The 18,752-nt window shown below is 33.4% G+C and overlaps 1 protein-coding gene across 2 annotated transcripts; it reads right to left on the bottom strand.

The window, feature by feature from the left end:
* Positions 1–1,603: 1,603 nt before the first annotated feature.
* Positions 1,604–7,708, bottom strand: LOC7469613 (protein DWD HYPERSENSITIVE TO UV-B 1). 2 transcript variants are annotated; one of them, XM_024609134.2, is made up of 10 exons: positions 7,503–7,708; positions 6,923–6,989; positions 6,485–6,738; positions 5,462–6,065; positions 4,326–4,979; positions 3,418–3,858; positions 2,616–2,810; positions 2,371–2,427; positions 1,977–2,039; positions 1,604–1,877 (listed from the first exon to the last, which is right to left on the bottom strand). In XM_024609134.2, exons 1-10 carry the CDS (start codon positions 7,547–7,549, stop codon positions 1,794–1,796), a joined length of 2,466 nt encoding a protein of 821 aa, XP_024464902.2. In that variant the 5' UTR covers positions 7,550–7,708; the 3' UTR covers positions 1,604–1,793. The 2 variants fall into 2 exon arrangements, with proteins under 2 accessions (XP_024464902.2, XP_024464903.2); XM_024609135.2 differs by lacking the exon at positions 6,923–6,989 and having other exon boundaries at positions 7,503–7,698.
* Positions 7,709–18,752: the final 11,044 nt, after the last annotated feature.

The following is an 18,752-nucleotide window of genomic DNA, read 5'->3' as shown; positions in this document are numbered from 1 at the left end:
TTTTGAAAGAAAAAAATCAACAATTTGAAGATTGTGTTCTTACAAAATTAAATCCAGGTAGATTGAGTTAAAAGATTAGTCTAGATTTTAAACTATGCTAGCCAGATATTTTTTTAAAAAAAAATTCAACTCAAACTGTTCTAGATCTTAGATTAATCGGGATGAGTAAACCCTAACTCATTTATAATCATGATTATTTATTATAATTTTTTCCACCCGCTACAGCGAGCAAATTAAGTTTTTGAACCCTTGTAACGAAAATTTATACTTGTTTTTATATGCAAATACTTCAAGAATATCACAAAAAAACACCATCTAATTATTAAAAAAAAAAAAAACCTTAACAGTACTCTTGTCTACTTTCATGGTTAAAGAGAAAAGCCACCTCCACTCCAGGACGAATCCATCATACCAAGATGAACCTATTATGATTGAACACGTACGTGAAGAGAACTTAAACATTGAAATAAAAAACCACAAGGATTAAACATGAAAACTTCAATGATCACATCAAACTTTTTCATACCTCATGAAGAACAATGTGGATTGCAGTGCAAGGGAGCGGTGCAATCCACATTAATTCATCTCTTGCTTTACAGTAACTTTCATCATAGTAAAGTAGTAGATGTTTTAGTTTACATGTAAAAAATGAAAATTTCAGGATCTCACTGTACTTTTCGGCACCTCATGAATAGTGGATTGCATTGTGAAGGAATACTGCAATCGAAAGTAACTTTTGTCTTGCCATATGGTAGAGCATACTTTATGTTAAAAATAGCAGATGTTTTAATAATTTACAGTAAAATTTAGCATCTAAACTCTCCTTGATGTGCTGCCTCCCATCCTACGTACAGTGTATACATAGCATCTCTTGTATTGATGCCTTTGCTCATTGCATGATGAGCACAAGCTTCAAATATTCCTTGTCACTAATATGATCCTTCTATCTAAATCTTAATATTGTCGAGCTGTCCGGATTCCTTCCGTTAAATTAATGGTTTTATGCTGCCGTAAGAGAGGTTTTTTTGGCGTGTGAGGGTGAAAGTTTTTTTAAAAAAGAATTTATACAGGATCCATTAAAATAATTATAATAGTATTTGGGATATTATTTCATTGAATGCTTTTCGGTTTCAAATTTATTTTCAAATAAGGTTGTAATAAATTCTTTAATATTATTAAATGCCTTTTTCCATTTATTAATTAGTATAATTAAATAGACATATCCAAGATGTCATTGATTTCATTAGAAATCATTCAATATTCAATTGTCATATAATAAAGTAAAAAAATAAATAAATCTACATCTCCCAATTTTATGATTGAATCTTAGAATAACTTTGACAACTATTTTTTACATTTATTAAATGATATAATTCTTATTTTATTTTAGTAGAAGAATACATGCATTGACTATGCTTACACATTTATTTTTCAACGGTGAAAAGAATTTGTTATTCGGCTGGCCCGCAAGCAGCCGAGCTCTAGTTTACTCTATTTTCTAACATCAAAATACTTCTAGTTTTTTATAGTTGTGTAAGAAACAATTAAGATGCTGAGATCCCAAATGCTCGAATCAAAATCACAAACGCTATAGTGCCTCGGGTTCTTTTGTTAAAAATCATAACCTCGATTATTAATGCTAGAATTGTTTAATTACACTGAGAAAAGCATATCAAAGATACAGATTTTATAAGCGACGATTAATATACATTTTCAACCATGGAAAGAATATAAAAGGTGTACATTTTCTGTGTACCAAAAATATATATATATACATACACACAACACACACATCAACCTCCCATGCTATTGGATGGGCAGGAATCCTGGCTTTTAGAGTATCCTTTGGCATTGTCACAAGATGCTAGCAAATTGACCTGCAAATTTTACCCTAAAATTATAAAATCTTAAAAGGAAAAGGGAAACAGGCAACAAACTTCAAATTACAAAGAATGAAGAGCAAGGAATGATCATACCTTAACAATTTCATACTTCGAGTTTGGACGCATATGAGCTGCCAATATACTCATGTTGAAATCCTGTGTACAGGGGCGTAAAAAACACAATTGAGATTCACTTAATAATTCCACAATGCACAAGCCTCAGCTTAGTAGTTTAACAATATACCAAGTACAAGAGTGGGGTAGAGACCAAGTAGAGAAAGTAAAAATTGGCAGCTAAAAAAGAAGTTTCAGCAACAAGTAAAATAATACTAAATAAAAAAGAACATAGATGTTTAATGAGGTAAAATTCCCACAACAATATTTTTCTTAAAATCCAAAAACTGAAAGGGTTATGGAAAAAAAAATTTCAAATCTACAATTCAATAACCAGAATCAAGTTAAGAATTAGTAGCAAAAGTAAACTCACCCTAAAAGGATCACCCCTCAAAGACTGCACATACATTGAAGTCCCTGAGCCTTTCCCCTGCAAGAAAACAACAAATGCTCATTTTACAAGTTCCAGGAAAATGCGACCCTCCCTAGGCATATACACTCCGATATCAATAACTCCATAGCATTTCTGTCATTATATATGCTTCCACATCCCAATCAAAAACTGTGTTTAACATTTAAGAGTTTAATATAAAGCATTAAATGAAAATATGGATGTACCTCCAAGGATATGTCTCTCAGACGCCTTCCAGTTTGAGCACAGCAAACACGGACCACATGTTCATCACAACTCCCACTTATAATATAATCTCTTCCATTCATGTAGTAGGAACGGGTGTAATTCTGGTCACTTCCTGTAGGCTTTATGTCAAAACTCAAGTGAAGTCTCCCATCAACAGCCAAAAGTTGTCGAACCTGATACATTTCAACTTGTTAATCTCAAGACTCCACTAATTTCCTTAAAAGGAGTGACCAGAATTCTATTAAATATCAGAAATAATAATAATAATAATAATAAAGTCAGTGCACGAGTTATAATTGAAGGAGGGGAAATGAATATTTAGCAAGTCACCAGGCCCAAATTGCAAAAGGAGCATAAATTAAACACCAAGAAGTTAGCTGTTAGAATTGCTTGAAATAAAAGAAACATGTCCATAAGTTTGAAACCCCGATGAATCACATCTGCGCCCTAATAAATAAATTCTACTCCTCTTATATCAAACATAGTATAATAGACAAGTCATGTCATCATAGGCAGTAAGCACTAATTAGATCCCCAGGTAATTAGGGCTCAACCCAAATGTTGATCACCAAAAAACATGGGCTAGCATTACAAGAAAGAGAGGCTTTAGCAAATGGTGTTGTGGAGAAAAAATTTAATTTGTATGTACACCATCACTCAGTTTCATTAAGGGTAGATTCTGCGCAAGGGAAAACAATTGATGGGGCCCTAGTTTAACATTCAACTTGATGGAAATGCATCGAGACCACTCAAAATGCAGTAAATTAATTCAAATAATACCTCATTATCAACAGCAGATGCAAGAAGATAGTGATCATCAGGAGAAAAGCACACCATCACATTTCCTCTAGAGCTTGAAGTAGTGTAGCAAGGTCGTATTGGTTTCAGTCTCAAGTCCCACAGTTTGACATCCTGATCAAATGAAGAAGTTGCAAAAATTGATGGGGAATGGTTTGAGAACTTGACAACATTGATATGCTCTCTGTGCATATCAGTGAACACCTGTATGCGCCTTCCATAGTTGATGTCATACAAAGCAACATTTTTTGAGTATCCGCTTGCAAGAAATAGTTCGTCGGTGGAGTTAATGTGAACAGATGTCAATTGGTCAAAGTCATCAAAGGTGATTGAACCAGCACCTAAATACCTGCCTGTAACTGTAGGGGGCAGGTGCTCAATGTCATACAATTTTAGCGAACCATTATCTGAACCTGCTATGAGCTGACAATTAAAGGGAGAGGAACCAAAACAGAATCAGAAGGGGGCATATGATTAGGAACTTCATAAGCACATGATCAAACGCTCTAACAAAAAGTTGATAGATAGAGAACATTAAATGATCATGTTGCCAAAAGTAATTTCATTATCACGGTAAACTGCTACCTCTAGGAAGCAGTTTGGTCTTGTGAAGCCGCATGCACATTGTTTTAGAATTTGATGTTCCTAAGTTGACATGCATGAGCATCATACTGTGCAAATCACCTCAAAAAACTCAACTGAATGCTCTAGAAGTACAGATCAAATTAACTTCATTTCAAAATGGATAATACTTTAAATTAACTATTAACCATTTCTGAAACCAGTTAGCCATATACAATTACCAAACTTATTTCAAATTACAAACGATAAGCATCATGGAATGATAAGACACCGTACGTATTCACCGCACTCAATGCAGTATGACATACCTTGGATGGATACTTCTTGAGCCAGCAGAGTCCCAACACACTGTTCATGGCACCAAGTGATGGAACATACCTAACCACTTTCCCATTCTCATGGTTGACCACAACAACTTCACCATCTAGAGTTCCAAACACCATTAGACTAGAAAGAGACGGATGGTACTCAAATTGTCTGGGGCGAAAGCTCCTACTTCCATCACCCAAATCACAGCCTGATACAGAAAGTGAATGCAAGAACGGCCAGGCAGAAGATCCCACCTTGGCAGCACCAAGAGACCGGGTATAAAAGTATTGTGAGTTTCCATGAGAATAAGAAATCTTTTGATTTTTTGACTGTATATGAGAACGAGTTTCTTTTATTTCACGCTTATGCAAGATACTAACAACACTCTCTTTATGCTTCCGATTGTATGGTAAGTACTCAAAGTATTGTGAAAATGTAACAGCAGCCCTTTCTCTGTCAATCTTTCTGACAGGTAAGTTGTCCAAAACTTTCAAATTGGGTAATGACGCTATCATGTACTCTCTATAATGTTTCTCAAAGCATATTGGTGAGGCATGTCGAGGGATATACTTCAAAGGAACATCTGCAATATGTCTCCCAAATGAACCAGTAAGGGACTCCTCTTTTTGATTCAATGATGCACCAGAAGAAACCTACCAAAGTAAATTTGAAATTTGATTATTGAGGATTTTAAAAAGAAGAGAGTTGGATGGACACAAGAAAATAGTATAAATTCAATCTATAGTAGACATTTAATAATCCAGCATTATAAAGGAAGGTGGGATCATGCACTACAGGAAGTCTGCACATATAAGCATAAATGACCAGACCCTTTCCCCTTTAAAAAGAAAAGGACAAGAAAAACAAGATATATAATCCATGAAACCTTTACAGTCAAATGTAACCAGGAGAAAAGCCAAAAATTAAAAAGAATTACAGGTGAAAAGATACAACAATCATACTTTGCTAGACTTCCTAAATAGGACTTCATTTGTAATTCAAATGACTCGTTCTGAATGCCATCAATTGAAAATGAACAAAAAGACACCACTTTCTTAAGCGATGAGATGCATCTGCCTCCTCCTGCTGAAATTACTAGAGACCAGTACATAAGGAAAGTGCACATGTGGATTACCTCATTTTGCAGATTGACCTGCCTGTTCCAACCAGAAGAAAAATTGGCCAACAAATCCGTATAACCAAATTCCCGCCAATTACTTGAAAAATCAACTTCACTGTCATCAGATGAATCCTCCATCATACTTTGAACTGGTTGATTTATAGCTATATTATTGAATGAAAACAAATTCCTAAATGCCTCGTCTGTGCCTGGGTTAAGATATGTTTCTTCCTCAATATCAGTCAACTGTTCTCCAATGTCAGTACAGCTGATTGGCAGACCAACATCAGGTTGGTCCTCCAAATTTCCACCTGAAGATGCTGACGGTGAGGCACTATCATTGCATAGCCACTTCTGAAACCGAAGTTCTACCAAACAAGAGAGTTTAGAAAGTGCTGAAATAGTTGTCCATAGATTTGCAACTCTTGTCTCACACATTGAGAGGCAAATTAGATTGGGCATGCAAGTAAAACAATCCTCCAGGAAGCTTGTTAGTGAAGTACTAAAATCAAGGTTGAGAGTATGTATTTGCATGAATTTCCCTGCCATGTTCAGCTTCCGGAAATGAGAAGACCTCAAATTCAAAATTTGGCATGCCAAACCTCTCTGCGAGAGCTCCCTAGGTATGAAACTGAAGTTAGTGATAAAAAAAATAAATCGTATCTGCAAAACTATAGTGAAATTCCCAGCTCGTTTAAGAGAAAGAATTCAGGACTCAAGACAATTCTAACAAGAGAATATTTGGTTAGATTCCGAGGTGATGGTAGGGTTTAAGGAAGGATCTGTTCTTATCCAGGCCTTTCTCTCAACTTCTGGCTGCTTTAAAACCTTCAGCGGCTACAGACTTCGCATTTCTGGTATGCAGGGATTTTCTTTTTTTGGTAAATGAGGGCATTTTAGAGTTTTTTGATTCATTATATTGATGTGGCTTTCCTGATCATTTCAAACAGATGGTGTCCCCTCGGTGCGTTATCAAAGAACTAGTTTTTACTCATCAAAACCATAACACAAATAATAAAAATAAGCACAACTATATACCGCAAGAAGTCCTTTCCAAATGGTGAATCCTGAAGATCAACTGCTCGAAGCTTTTGATTGAAAGCACGCATCAAAGATAAAGCACATTCTCCATTCAAAGAGCATGATGGTCCATTGCGTATGTCAACTGCTTCAATCTCGGAGGTTTCTATGGTTGCACATACATCAAGAAGCGGAGGAACGTCAATATCTTTAAGATGGTCCAAGATGATCTCCAAACTGCATAACTCATTGCAGGACTTTTTAACCTCAGCCTGAACAGTAAAACAATGATCAGGTTCAACTTCTTGTTTCCATCAATAACTAAACTAATCCCTAACTTAACGCAGATAACACTGTGCTAGATCAAACATGACAAATTTAACACATCAATTAATATTATTTTATTTCAGGTTTTGTTGAATACACAGGTAAGGTGCAACTCTAACCCACACTGACCTTAAAGAAACCAGATAGAATTTCCGTATTAGGTAGGACATCACGCCTCTTGCAAGAATCAATGTACCTAAAACCAGAATCAAAATATAAAAGAAATCGGTGTAAATCAAGTGCTTACATTTAAAGACAATAAAAATGGCAATGACTAATTCGATAAGTCGTGACGAGTAATCATTGAAATTTGACAATGCATTCCAGCATCCTTTTCTTTTTTCAATGCAAGCAACTTTTCTCCAAATTTCCACATAACCCCACATGAAAATATTACCAAATTTCAATTCTTTCACCACCAATCCTTACGTCTCACTCTGTAACTTATAAAATACAAGGAAGAAACAAAAGGGCAAAAAAACATTTAATGGGTCGAAATTGATTTCTCAATTCAACTAAAAACAGAGTCCTCATTTATAATCTCCCTCAATTCAGTTCAAAAGAAACAAAAGGTAAAATTTCGTAGCTGAACTCTTTGTATAATCAAATTGGGTTCGAGGAATTTCCTTGTTAACATAGAATTCAATGTCTAAAGAAAAAAGGCGTTCAAATTGTAGAGATGAAAAGAAAAATTAAAAAAAAAACTTACATTTGTTCGAGGGTTGGGATATTAAAGGATGGGATATCAGTGGCCATGATTTAGATTCGGAGTCTCCGGTTATCAGCAAAGAAAAGAAAAGAAAAGAAATAAACGGAAAAAGAAAAGGAAAAAAGTAACTCAATGGTAGCAGAGGTGATGGTGTTTCTTTATAGCTTTACACAGTTGAGCAATTATGCATAAGCACGGAGACACGTACGTATAGGTTTTATTGAACATTTATTTTGTTCTTTATTTCGGATATGGCCTTTTGTTTTTAGAAAAGTTAGAAATCCACACACACACACACACACGTATATTTGTTTTTTTTACTGTAATTAGATTTTTATTTTTTATATCTTTTCCTCGTCAGTTTAGATGAAGTGTATCTTAGAAATGATAATAAATAATTTAAATTTATTTTTATTTTTTATATTCTTTTGTTGCTTTAAATCTTGCACATGTATAATATAATTTAGGTTTAGGTCATATTTGGTATTGCAATCTAATTGTATTTTTTAAAAAATTTAAATTATTTTTTTGTTATTATTTTTTTATCCTTTTAACATGCTTATATCAAAAGTAAATTTTAATATATATATATATATATATAATTGCGAAGGCGTCGAATTAGTCAAAGTTTTGGAGGGGGTTGGTGGGATCAATCAAACTCTCTCGGAGAGAAGAAAGGAGTTGGTGCGTGACCAGTAATAAATAAAGCTTGAAACGTATAGTTAATGGCCTTTTTAGAATATGTTACCAAATAATGATCTAGACGGTCTATCCTTTTCCCAGCTATGAATTCCCAAAGCGTTCAACTAATTTAATAGATGATTAGTTAATTTCTTGATAATAGAATCTTATTAATTTTTTCTAGTCAGAATAATTAGTTGGTACATCAAACTGACTAAAACATGTAAGAGATTATATCTTATATATATTAATAATGGTTAAACATTCAAGACATTATGAGATTCTTACACGTCTAAAGGAACAGCAAGATACGAAATGCAGATGCGTTTATAAAGGCTGAGCTTTTAGCTGAATCAAAGGGAGTTAAGCTCTTTCCTTTAGTCGTGCTCATCTCTTGTCTTTGCTTAAGAGAGTCGGGTTCATCTTTTTACTAAATCTAATTATACTGGGTTTGACAACTTGCTAGATTCACGTTGCTTTTTGGCTCAACATATGAACGAACTCCAAGTATATTAGATTTGACAACTCGTCAAACTTACATTACTTTTAGCTCAACACATGACTGAACTTGAATATACTGGATTTGATAACTTTTCAGATGTATATTATTTTGTACTTGTCACATTACTAAATCCAAGTATACAAGAATTTAGTATGATAGGGTCCAAGACCTATAAAGATAGCGTTTGACCATATAATCAGGGAGGCAAAGAGCCACACAATCATAGAGCCATACATCCACAATAATCCCTAGTCCATCACTTGAAATCCTGATGTCGGAAAGATCAGCACCACAATCTATACCCTAATACAAGTGATGTGTCATCTACAGTGTCAAATGAGGTGTCGACTATTGATTTTAATCCGGCCACCTATAGTGGTAGGAAATCATCAGAAAATTGACCCCTCTCTTTGGAAAAAAAAAACATTTTTCAAGTTTATATATATGTGTATAATAAAAACACTTAAGAAATACCTCATCAACATCAATAAGCTGAAATTATATAATTTATATAATTTTTAAAATGTAAAGATCAAAGTGCATTTATTACAAAACTTATAACATGTTATTTATATTAGATGTTTTTTTTATTTTGGTATTTCTTTTTTTAATTCTATATTTTCATAATAAATCAAAATAAACTGGTATTCAATCAGGAAACACTACATTATAAATAATTTTATATTATCCTCTATGAAGTGGAATAACTGTCAAGATATTGAACTTGAAAATATTAATAGCCTGCCAAGAAACAACAGCAGAATTCCAAGGAGATATAACAGATTAATGTTGTCTATACCCTTCTTGTTTCAAATCTCTCCCCTGGACAGTTTCTAGCAATTGAAAGAAGGGAAAGTAGCATTTATCATATAAAAGAATAACTTCAAGCCCATGAAATGCAAAAAAAACTTAGGTAGATGAAATACCCTCCCATTCAAGCTTGGAAAAAAAAAATTGTACTTTTTTCCAAGGTTTAGAGAGCGGCTGGGAACGCGGTGCAAACTGTGTTCTCTAAAAATTCAATTTTTTTTGCTAAAAATTAATTTTTTTATGTATTGGATCATTTTGATACGCTGATCTCAAAAATAATTTTTAAAAAATAAAAAAAAATATCATTTTGATGCATTTCAGTATGAAATGCACTTTGAAAAACAACTACAACCACACTCAAAACATCAAAACATGCTCCTACTGCTCTCATGCCATCTTTGTACTTTTATTTTCATGCTTAAGAGATTCAATTACTACTTTTGTATAATTTAAATTCTATATATTATTTTTTATTATATCTTTTCATATTCAATTAGAGATGCAAGCGACGCTTACCGATTGAAACATTTATGATTATGAAATAAATGCAAAATTCAATAAACTATAAAAATAAAAATACTAAAAAATAACGAGGACCAAAAGTAAATAATTAGAAAAAATATAGCAAGACAGACAACTCATTAAAAGAATTCTTCATCTACAATTAACCCACCCACCTCCCCGATCTTTCACTGCGGCCTGTCACTTTTTTATTGGGCTTCCGTTCTCCTTCTTGTTTCGGATCCGTTTTGCCAAGAAGCTTCGAACTACAAGCCCACAAACATCAATGTCTAGCTGACTACATGTGAAACACGTGCCTTAAAAGTACCGGTCACAACCACTTCATCTCTCGTGGGCTCTATCTCTTGGACCCGTTCCTATCAGTGCTCGATGGAGAGGAACATATAATGTGAGTCGAAGCCCATTACACAACCATCTTTCTTTTTATATGGCAGCCCAATAATGGTAATTGGGCCAGACTAGCAGGCACGGTTTCGTATCTAAACTAATAAATACCCATAAAAAATGTCTAATGGGCCATGTGCATTAAAGCATGCAGGCCCGAAAAAATACATATGGCTTCGGGTATGGGTAATCCACTTTAGAAATAAAAACTTTATACCCTATTAATACACTTTATTTTCTTAGAAAACATTTAACATATAGGGAGTGTCAAGAAACTTTCTCAACTCAATAGTTTAAGTCATTAAGTGAGATTTTAGGATATAATTTATATTATTTTCTAACACATCCCCTCAAGTGAAAGCTCTTTGGACTTGAAACTTGCACAAGCTCATATTACCTTGTGCTTAATTTTTATCAAATAAATAGGGATGATAAGATTCGAATTCGTGACCGCTTAGTAATCAAGGCTCTGATACCATGTCAAAGAACCATCTCAACCCAATAGTTTAAGTTGTTAGGTGAATTCTTAAGATATGATTTATATTATTCTCTAACAGGGAGTTGATTGCACGAACTTTCTAACATAGAGAGCTCATATCATAGAAATTATTTTTTTCTAACAGAAAATATTGATTAAAATAAAAAATAATAAAAATACGAATCAATCATGGATCAAGAACATTATTTAAAAATACATAAATTACAGTAGACATAAATAAATTACTTGATTCAATTTGTTGATAGACTTCATCGTCATCTATCCACCAAATATCTCTCTACTTGGGATTTGCTCTACGCACCATCCTCCTCCTTCAAGTGCTTCTTCAACTGGGAAGCTAAGACAGCATGTTTCATGCTCAGGCTCATCCACAATCATCACTCCTCGAGGTGCATTTTAAGGAGGATCATCTTCTTGAAAGAAAGCCAAGTTCCCAGGGTCATCGATCTTCTTCCACTCAGTCAAATACTTTCTCGTTAAATTCAGCAGCCTCTAATATCATGTAGCTTGAGTTCCAACGCATCGTAATATCCAAGCACATCAGCTTTTTACTTTCACTTTTAATTTTCCCTGCACACTTGTCAAATGAGTTTAGCATAGAAGGAGGAGGCCTCACATGCCCAACTACTGTATTCCGAATTTTAACATTTAAATCATCCAGTTCTTTCAAACCCTGCTCACATGCGTGTATTTATTATCAAAATGTTGGTTTTCCAATCCCTATTTACTCTCTCGAAGACCTATATAATATCGCCATCATCAGATCTTTGCACTATCTACGATAAAAGTTAATGAAAGTCTTGTTCATTCCTCAATTTAACTAGAAAGTGTCAACGTTCTCCTTTGTGATTAAGAATTTAAAAGAGTTAAATATTTTTTTAAAAAAATTATAATCAACATTATCAATCCAATCACCCGTGATTAAACACATGCATGTAATTAGCATTTTGAACTGACGTTCAAGTATTGGCTATCGAGCAAATAAACTACGTTGACCCCTCGTTCGTTGCTTGCTTAAGTTTTTCCTTCTTTTTTTAAGTTTCCAATATTTGTTTTTTGCAATAGTAAAATGAGAGGGGACTGCAAACCTAGGTCGCATAACTTAACAAAATTTCTAAAACCCTCAAGTCTCAACAAATGATCTAAAAGGCAGCTGATCACCGATAATTATCATATATCCTAGCAAGTGCCTTCCTACGTGCTTTTTAAATATATTTTTTGCATGGGAGCCTGGAAGGATTGTGATTTTAGAGTAAACCAGGAGGCAGACACCACCAGGAGAAAAAAATCGATTTTGAATAAGGGTTTTGTTGTTTTTTTTTTTTTTTTAATATATCATAGCTCAAGATCTTCAAAGAAGAAGAAGCAAGAGAAATTTCTACACTTACATCTTGAGAGAATAGAGAACGGGGAGTTTGAGAAGGAATGAATGTTGAGAAATGTAGATTGTGAGAGATCGAGAGATGGGGGCGGCTTCTCTTAGGTCTGTTTGAAAAGCGCGAGAGTTCGGATCAGGTCAGGTAGCAAAGAAAAAAAATGGTACTTATAGCTTGGTTGTTTTACATACCAGAATATCTGTAATATCATTGAAAATAATCTAGTTATATATATCTACAAATGAGGTAACCGATATATATATAGAGAGAGAGATCTAGGGAGGGAGAGAAGAAAATTAATAGCTAGAAATTAAGCAAATGAAGCCATAATTAAGAAGGCATTCATCAGGCTTGATCGATATTCTAAAAGTTATGGATCATTTTAGTTGCGTAATTAACTATATATATTTGAGATGCATAGTTAGAACATTGATGAACAAGATCGTTCCAAGTATTAAGACTTGAATAGACCCTATCAAGAATCCAAGAAAGTTAAATGGGGCCAAATTAAGGACCACCCTTAAAGGAGTGTAGTCATAATCCTGCGATGGCAATTGCTAGCTAGCTTTAAAACAGAGTACTCTAATCGCATGGCCCTCACTTTCATCCAACTAACCCTCTTCATGTTTACCTACTCAACTCAGTCGCCATGAATAGAATCCTCTACATCATATGCGCATACCCTCTTGAAAGAACCAGGGTTAGCCGGCCTGTTCCAAACACAGCCTCATCGGTTTCGTGTTTTCATGATCATAAGCATAAGTGTCTTTTTATTATCATAAACCAGGTTGGATGTTAATTGAAATTATTTTTTTAATGATTTTAAAAATGTTTTTTTTTTTCATATTAGCTTGATATATTTAGAAGACGTAAACTTTATTAATCACCATATCGATCAATCCTTAAATTAATGAGCATATACTCTACAAAAGCATCCATTTGGGATATCATTTAAATAAATTTTTGATATAGCCAGCAGTAAATAATAATGGGTTTGTTATAAATCAAAACCTTCAAAAGCAAAAACATCATAATAATAAAAATATACTTAAAATATTTAATTATTTATCTATCTAAGTCTGATCACTTGTCAAAAAAATATTATAGAAAAAACTAAAAAACCTATTAATAATTAATAGAAAGTTATTTTTTAAAATAAAAAAAAAACTAGAAAAGTCTATTAGTATTGAATAGAGAAATAAAAATAATAAAACTTCTAAACTAAAATAACAAAAATAATCAAGAAAAAATATTTATTTTCTAAAAAAAACTTAATTTCATGAAATCCTTTTATAATTGAAAAATAGTAAGATAATGTTTTAGAATTATCATGTCAAAAAAATAAAATAAAAAACACCAATTAATCCTGAAAAAAAAAAGCACTACAGTTACGTACCCAAGCACTTGAAAATGCATTACCAAACACAATCTGAAAATTATACATTTTCCCTGTTAATGGATCACCGATTTCAAATCAGGATTAATTTCCAAATACCATATATATATATACATAAGTTTTAATAATATTCACGCGATGATTATATCATGTGGACAGGCTTATTGCTCTTAAGTACTCTCTTGTCACCTTGTGCTTGACAAAGCCTTAACTGGATAAAGATGACCGTATACATCTTCCATCTTTTATCAAGTAGAAAAGGCATAAAGTGGATGCGAGGCTCATTATACCAGAGATCCTGAGCAGACTTCTTTTCATGAAGGTGCATGCTCATCTCTCCTAGCATTTGGAATTTTAACTACATCAGAGTTGCACGTGCTTTGGAGCGTAAAGAGGAAGGCTGTTGCTAGCATGTCGAGAAGATTATCATGGATTTGGGACCCATGGAAGACCATAATCTTGGTGTACTTAGGTTTCTTCTTTTTAATTTATGGAATTTCAAGTTTACAGTAGAAATTTTGATTACTTGTAAAAACATTTTTAATTGAAGGATTTTTTAAAATAATAAAGGCATTATCTTTATAGAAAAGATATTAATTATCCTTAAAAAACTTAAATTTCAGAAATATAAATATTTGTTCTAAGTTTTATGTTTGTTAATACTCTGAAATTTAAGTATTTTTATTTTAAGAGATAAGAAATTATAAACCCTTTAACTGAATGGTAATTTAATAGGTATTTATATTATCTGGACCTTGTTGTTTTTATAAAAAAAAAAAACAAAAAATTACTCTAATACTTTCAACGATGTTAATAGGAGTAAATATATCTTACATGTCGTGAATAAAATAGTAAATATAATAAATATCTCAAGAGACCCTATATACATTTATAAATATAAAAAATCATTATCTTAGTATGAATAATTATTCTAAAACTTTAAAATATGATAATGTTTAAATTTTTTAGTTCTAATATATATACCATATATATGTTTTGACTATCAATTCCAAATATTTTAGATGTAAGTATATTTATCGAACTCATTTAATTTTTTAAAAAATATTTGTAAAACCCTCAACAAAAAGTAAACTCATCAATTATGATGGACTCGAAACACATTACAGAGAGACATTCAAACCTTGATTTTTCTTTATCAGACCAGAAAAAAAAAAAAACATTGTAGCAATAAATTGGATTTCATCTTAATAAAGCACGTGGCAATACAGAACTATTTGTGGTAGTGTGTTATAAATGCATAACAGATTTCTTGATGTTCACATTGCAAGCTGCGAGTAGGTGGTCTGTGCAAGACCACGTGTACTAAAGTACACTGGAATCTAAAATGCTGGCCTATCTTTTTTCATAATAAACAAAGGTTGTAGAATAAACATCGATCGACTGCTAAATAATATCATGTACTGAAAAGAAAAGAAAAACATCCAGAGGGGATGCCTTTGTCTCTAAGGAACAACAATTTTGTCCACTGTTCACTGCCTTGTATAAATCGGAAATGGCCCACCAGACGGTCCAGACCAATTATTATTCAGGTGGTAAATTATAAATATAATATATACCCCACTTGATTTATATAGATTGATCAACCAGTGGTCACATCATCCTTTACTGAGTGGGTTTTAACTTTTAACAACCTGGTTTCAGAAATTCTTTGCATGGATGATGTGTCCTCTATCCCTGGCCGCGGAAAGGGCGCCCCCTGCCTGGTGCACCGGCCGCGCACCTTTTCCTCGGCGGCCTGAAGTTGCCGGATTCTAAAAATATTCATTTGTCCTCCGTGTAGGTGTTATTTAGCATTAAGTACCGGCATGTCCTTCTGTTATAATCGAGTCAACAATAAGATGTTAGATATGTTTGTGCCCGGTGGATGACCCATATGGGTTGTTTTTTCTCAACAGTTCATCACCAACCAAGCCAAATGATTACAATTAAATTAGGTGTCATAATTTTTTTTTATTATTATTGTCTGCATGCAAGGATATATATATATATATATATATATATATATATATATATATATATATATATATAAAAACGTAACCACAGTATAATATCTAATACTTTATTTTTTCCCTACAATTTTGCTAATCTAAGCATTAAACGTCCTCTAAGCTTAAAAAATAGCTGTTTTATAGGTTCAGGTCTCTCAGCTATCATCCAATTAGATAACAATCCATTTACATCGTCTCAGCTCGTTACCAACTCTAAAAAGATATTGATTTTTTAGAGTTTTTTTTTTTAGTTTAACGTGGATGTCCAGGCCAGCTTGCGCGTACCTCGACTAATCTCACGGGCCCTGAAGTTAACGACCATGTAAGCCTCCAGTGGCCATCATATAAGCAACCACAGGGCTTGAACTTGAGACCACAGAGGAAGCAAACCTCTTGGTTCCAAACTTTTACTATTGGACCACCACCTAGATAATTAATTTTTTTTTTTAAGGTTTTTATGAAGCGCATCCAAAAATATATCGGAGAAATCAGCCACATGAGATGCCAACGCACTTGCAAAATCACAATCCTATCATGGAGATTTTGTGAGGTAAGATGAATCAATGTGGGTTTTGAAAATATATATCATATAAAAACAAGCCCAGTGCACATGTCATTGCATGGTGGTTTTTTAGCTCTAACGAATATATACAAGTGAATGGTGATCGCGCATTAAACCTTACTGTTTATTTATTTATTTATTTATTACACGACAAGGCCTAACTGTAACAGCAGTACTAGAAGCTGTCTCAAAAGTGTTGATTGGGAATTTTTATTTTACTATCATCGGGTCACTTGTACATAATTTGTGCCATCACTCATCACCGAGGCTAGCTTTCCCACATTTCGCCAGTCAAATATTCCAACCTCTATTTTTCCGCCGTATATACAAGATTCTCAAATGACAACTAATCCGGCTAATCAAAAGAATCCTCTGATAGTATTTCTGAGGGCGATAATTAATTTAACTAGTGAGGTCACGTTGAGTTTTATAAATTTTATACTTATTAAAAATTTATATAATTTTTAATTTTAGAATTCGTAAAATTAATTAAAGTATACGTAAGCTAACCCAAACATCTATATTAACGAAAAAATAAAAAAAATCCTGATAGCTATTTTTAATTTGTTAGTCCTCCAGGGGACACCAGTACTCTAGATAAAATCTGGGACTGTGAAGATTCAAACTCTCAAGGATTGGGAGGAAATTTGAAGACTTGGAAAGGACTTTTGTCCCAAAAATTACTCATTGCCTCTGTTGAAAACAAATGAGATTCTGCTACGTATAGCTCTAAGCTATTGCTGGACCGCGCAAGTCATCAACCAAGATCCCAGCTAGTGCAAGCGCATCTCTTTGTAAAAGCATGAATTTCAATTAAATAATCTGTTATCATTGTCGGCTCATACGTCCATTCTTCCTTTTTCTTTGTTAGTGGACAACGCCACATATATCTTGGACAATTTTACATGAATGATTTGGAGATGTACGACAATGACTTTAAAGTTAAATATATATTTGATACACCTACCATCTTGTTTTTACTTGCATATGGGATTTTTATTTTTCTATCATGTTTTGCATTGATAACTCTTTGCAACACAAGTGTGAGAAAAATACGTGCCTTTGTGATTTGGATTTGATTAACCCATGTCGTGATGCGCTCAATTTTGAGTGTTTTTATGGGCTTATGGCATCACAACTATAATAATTTTTGGTATCTGTTGTTCTTGTTTTCTACATATTTTTATTTGTATTCTGTTATGCTTATGCCTGTAAAAAAAATAATTCATACGGCTCCTATGCATGATTCTAGATATAAGCATATTTTGATGCATGGAGGCCAAGTTTGTTCATGTGTCGTCGATCCTCAAAGTGTAAGTCGGGCATCTCACAATCCGGAAGCTAGAAAAAAATTGAATCCCACATAAACAAAAGCTAATTCAGCGATATATTACATTGAATTGTATACTTCTATATAGTTCAATCTATGTTTTTCCACTTCCATGAATGTTTTGGTGGGCACTAGAAGTGACTAGCTACTCTCACCCTATATCGCCGTGAGCAATTGGAGGTGGAAATCACCTTTTTGAGACCTAGGTAGGGGTGAGTATAAAATTGCTTCACCAATTTATTTGCCTTTGCAGCATTTCATTAGATTCTGCTTTTTTTAAGTGATTTATAAATTGTTTTTTATATAAAAATAATTAAAATATTTTTAATAAACTAATATCAAAAACCAAAACCAAAATGTATTAATATCTATTATATATGACAAATTGTAAATATTGCAGATACTGTAGTGTGAGTTGGATGTAAAACAATTGAGTGTATAGATATTACGGGTCAGTTTCGGGTCAAAGTTTTCAAAAACTGAAATAACCGATCCAACCCGTATTTACATTAACGCCTCATATTTACCCGTAAACCCTACCTATAAATACCATTATTTTTACTTTGTTATCCGATCATCTAATTCAAACTCTGCCGCCACTCAAACAAATTAACCTAAAGAAGCCGCCCCCATCTTTCAAGCTCACACAATCCAGATCTCACAACATTACTTCGTTCTCAACTTCTCCATTCTCTGTTCTCTGCAAGATGTACGTGTACCACTTTCTCCTACTTCTTCTTTGAAGAACTTGAGTCGCGGTAAAAAAAACTACAAAACCCTAATTCAAAATCGTTTTTTTTTTTCCTCTGCTGCTGCCGGCCCCTCTTAGGCTCTAATCCCGAGGAAAGCTTTTGTAATTTCTCACTTCAATATTCTGTTCAACAGATGGGTTTTTTAGTTAGTTTTGAATTTCTTCGTTAAGAAAGATGAAGGGCACCTCCTCATTCACTTTAGTAATCTAAATTTGAGCCCGTTTATAATTTTTTTAAAAATTCCATTGTTGGGTCAGAAAAATCTTTTTAAAACCAACCCGAGCTCACACCTAGTCCTAAGAATGGAGTCGAATTGTTCAAAGCCGAAAGAGAGGTGGGGTTGGGGAAAGTGTGATGGGGTATTTAAGTAAAAAATTAATATCTGGATTTGACATTTACCCGTTTAAGATCATATCATTATCATACT

This window comes from Populus trichocarpa, chromosome 9, assembly GCF_000002775.5.
Source record: "Populus trichocarpa isolate Nisqually-1 chromosome 9, P.trichocarpa_v4.1, whole genome shotgun sequence".
In the NCBI taxonomy this organism is placed as follows: Eukaryota; Viridiplantae; Streptophyta; class Magnoliopsida; order Malpighiales; family Salicaceae; genus Populus; species Populus trichocarpa.
This window is presented reverse-complemented; position numbering and strand designations above follow the sequence as displayed.

Bases quoted from the DNA above. Each gene is read 5' to 3' on its own strand.
- LOC7469613 (XM_024609134.2), bottom strand. From the start codon at position 7,549: ATGGCCACTGATATCCCATCCTTTAATATCCCAACCCTCGAACAAAT. The intron at 6,990-7,502 runs GTAAGTTTTTTT...TTCTGGTTTTAG, and splicing joins ATCCCAACCCTCGAACAAAT to GTACATTGATTCTTGCAAGA. The intron at 2,811-3,417 runs GTATTATTTGAA...GAAATGTATCAG, and splicing joins CATCTGCTGTTGATAATGAG to GTTCGACAACTTTTGGCTGT.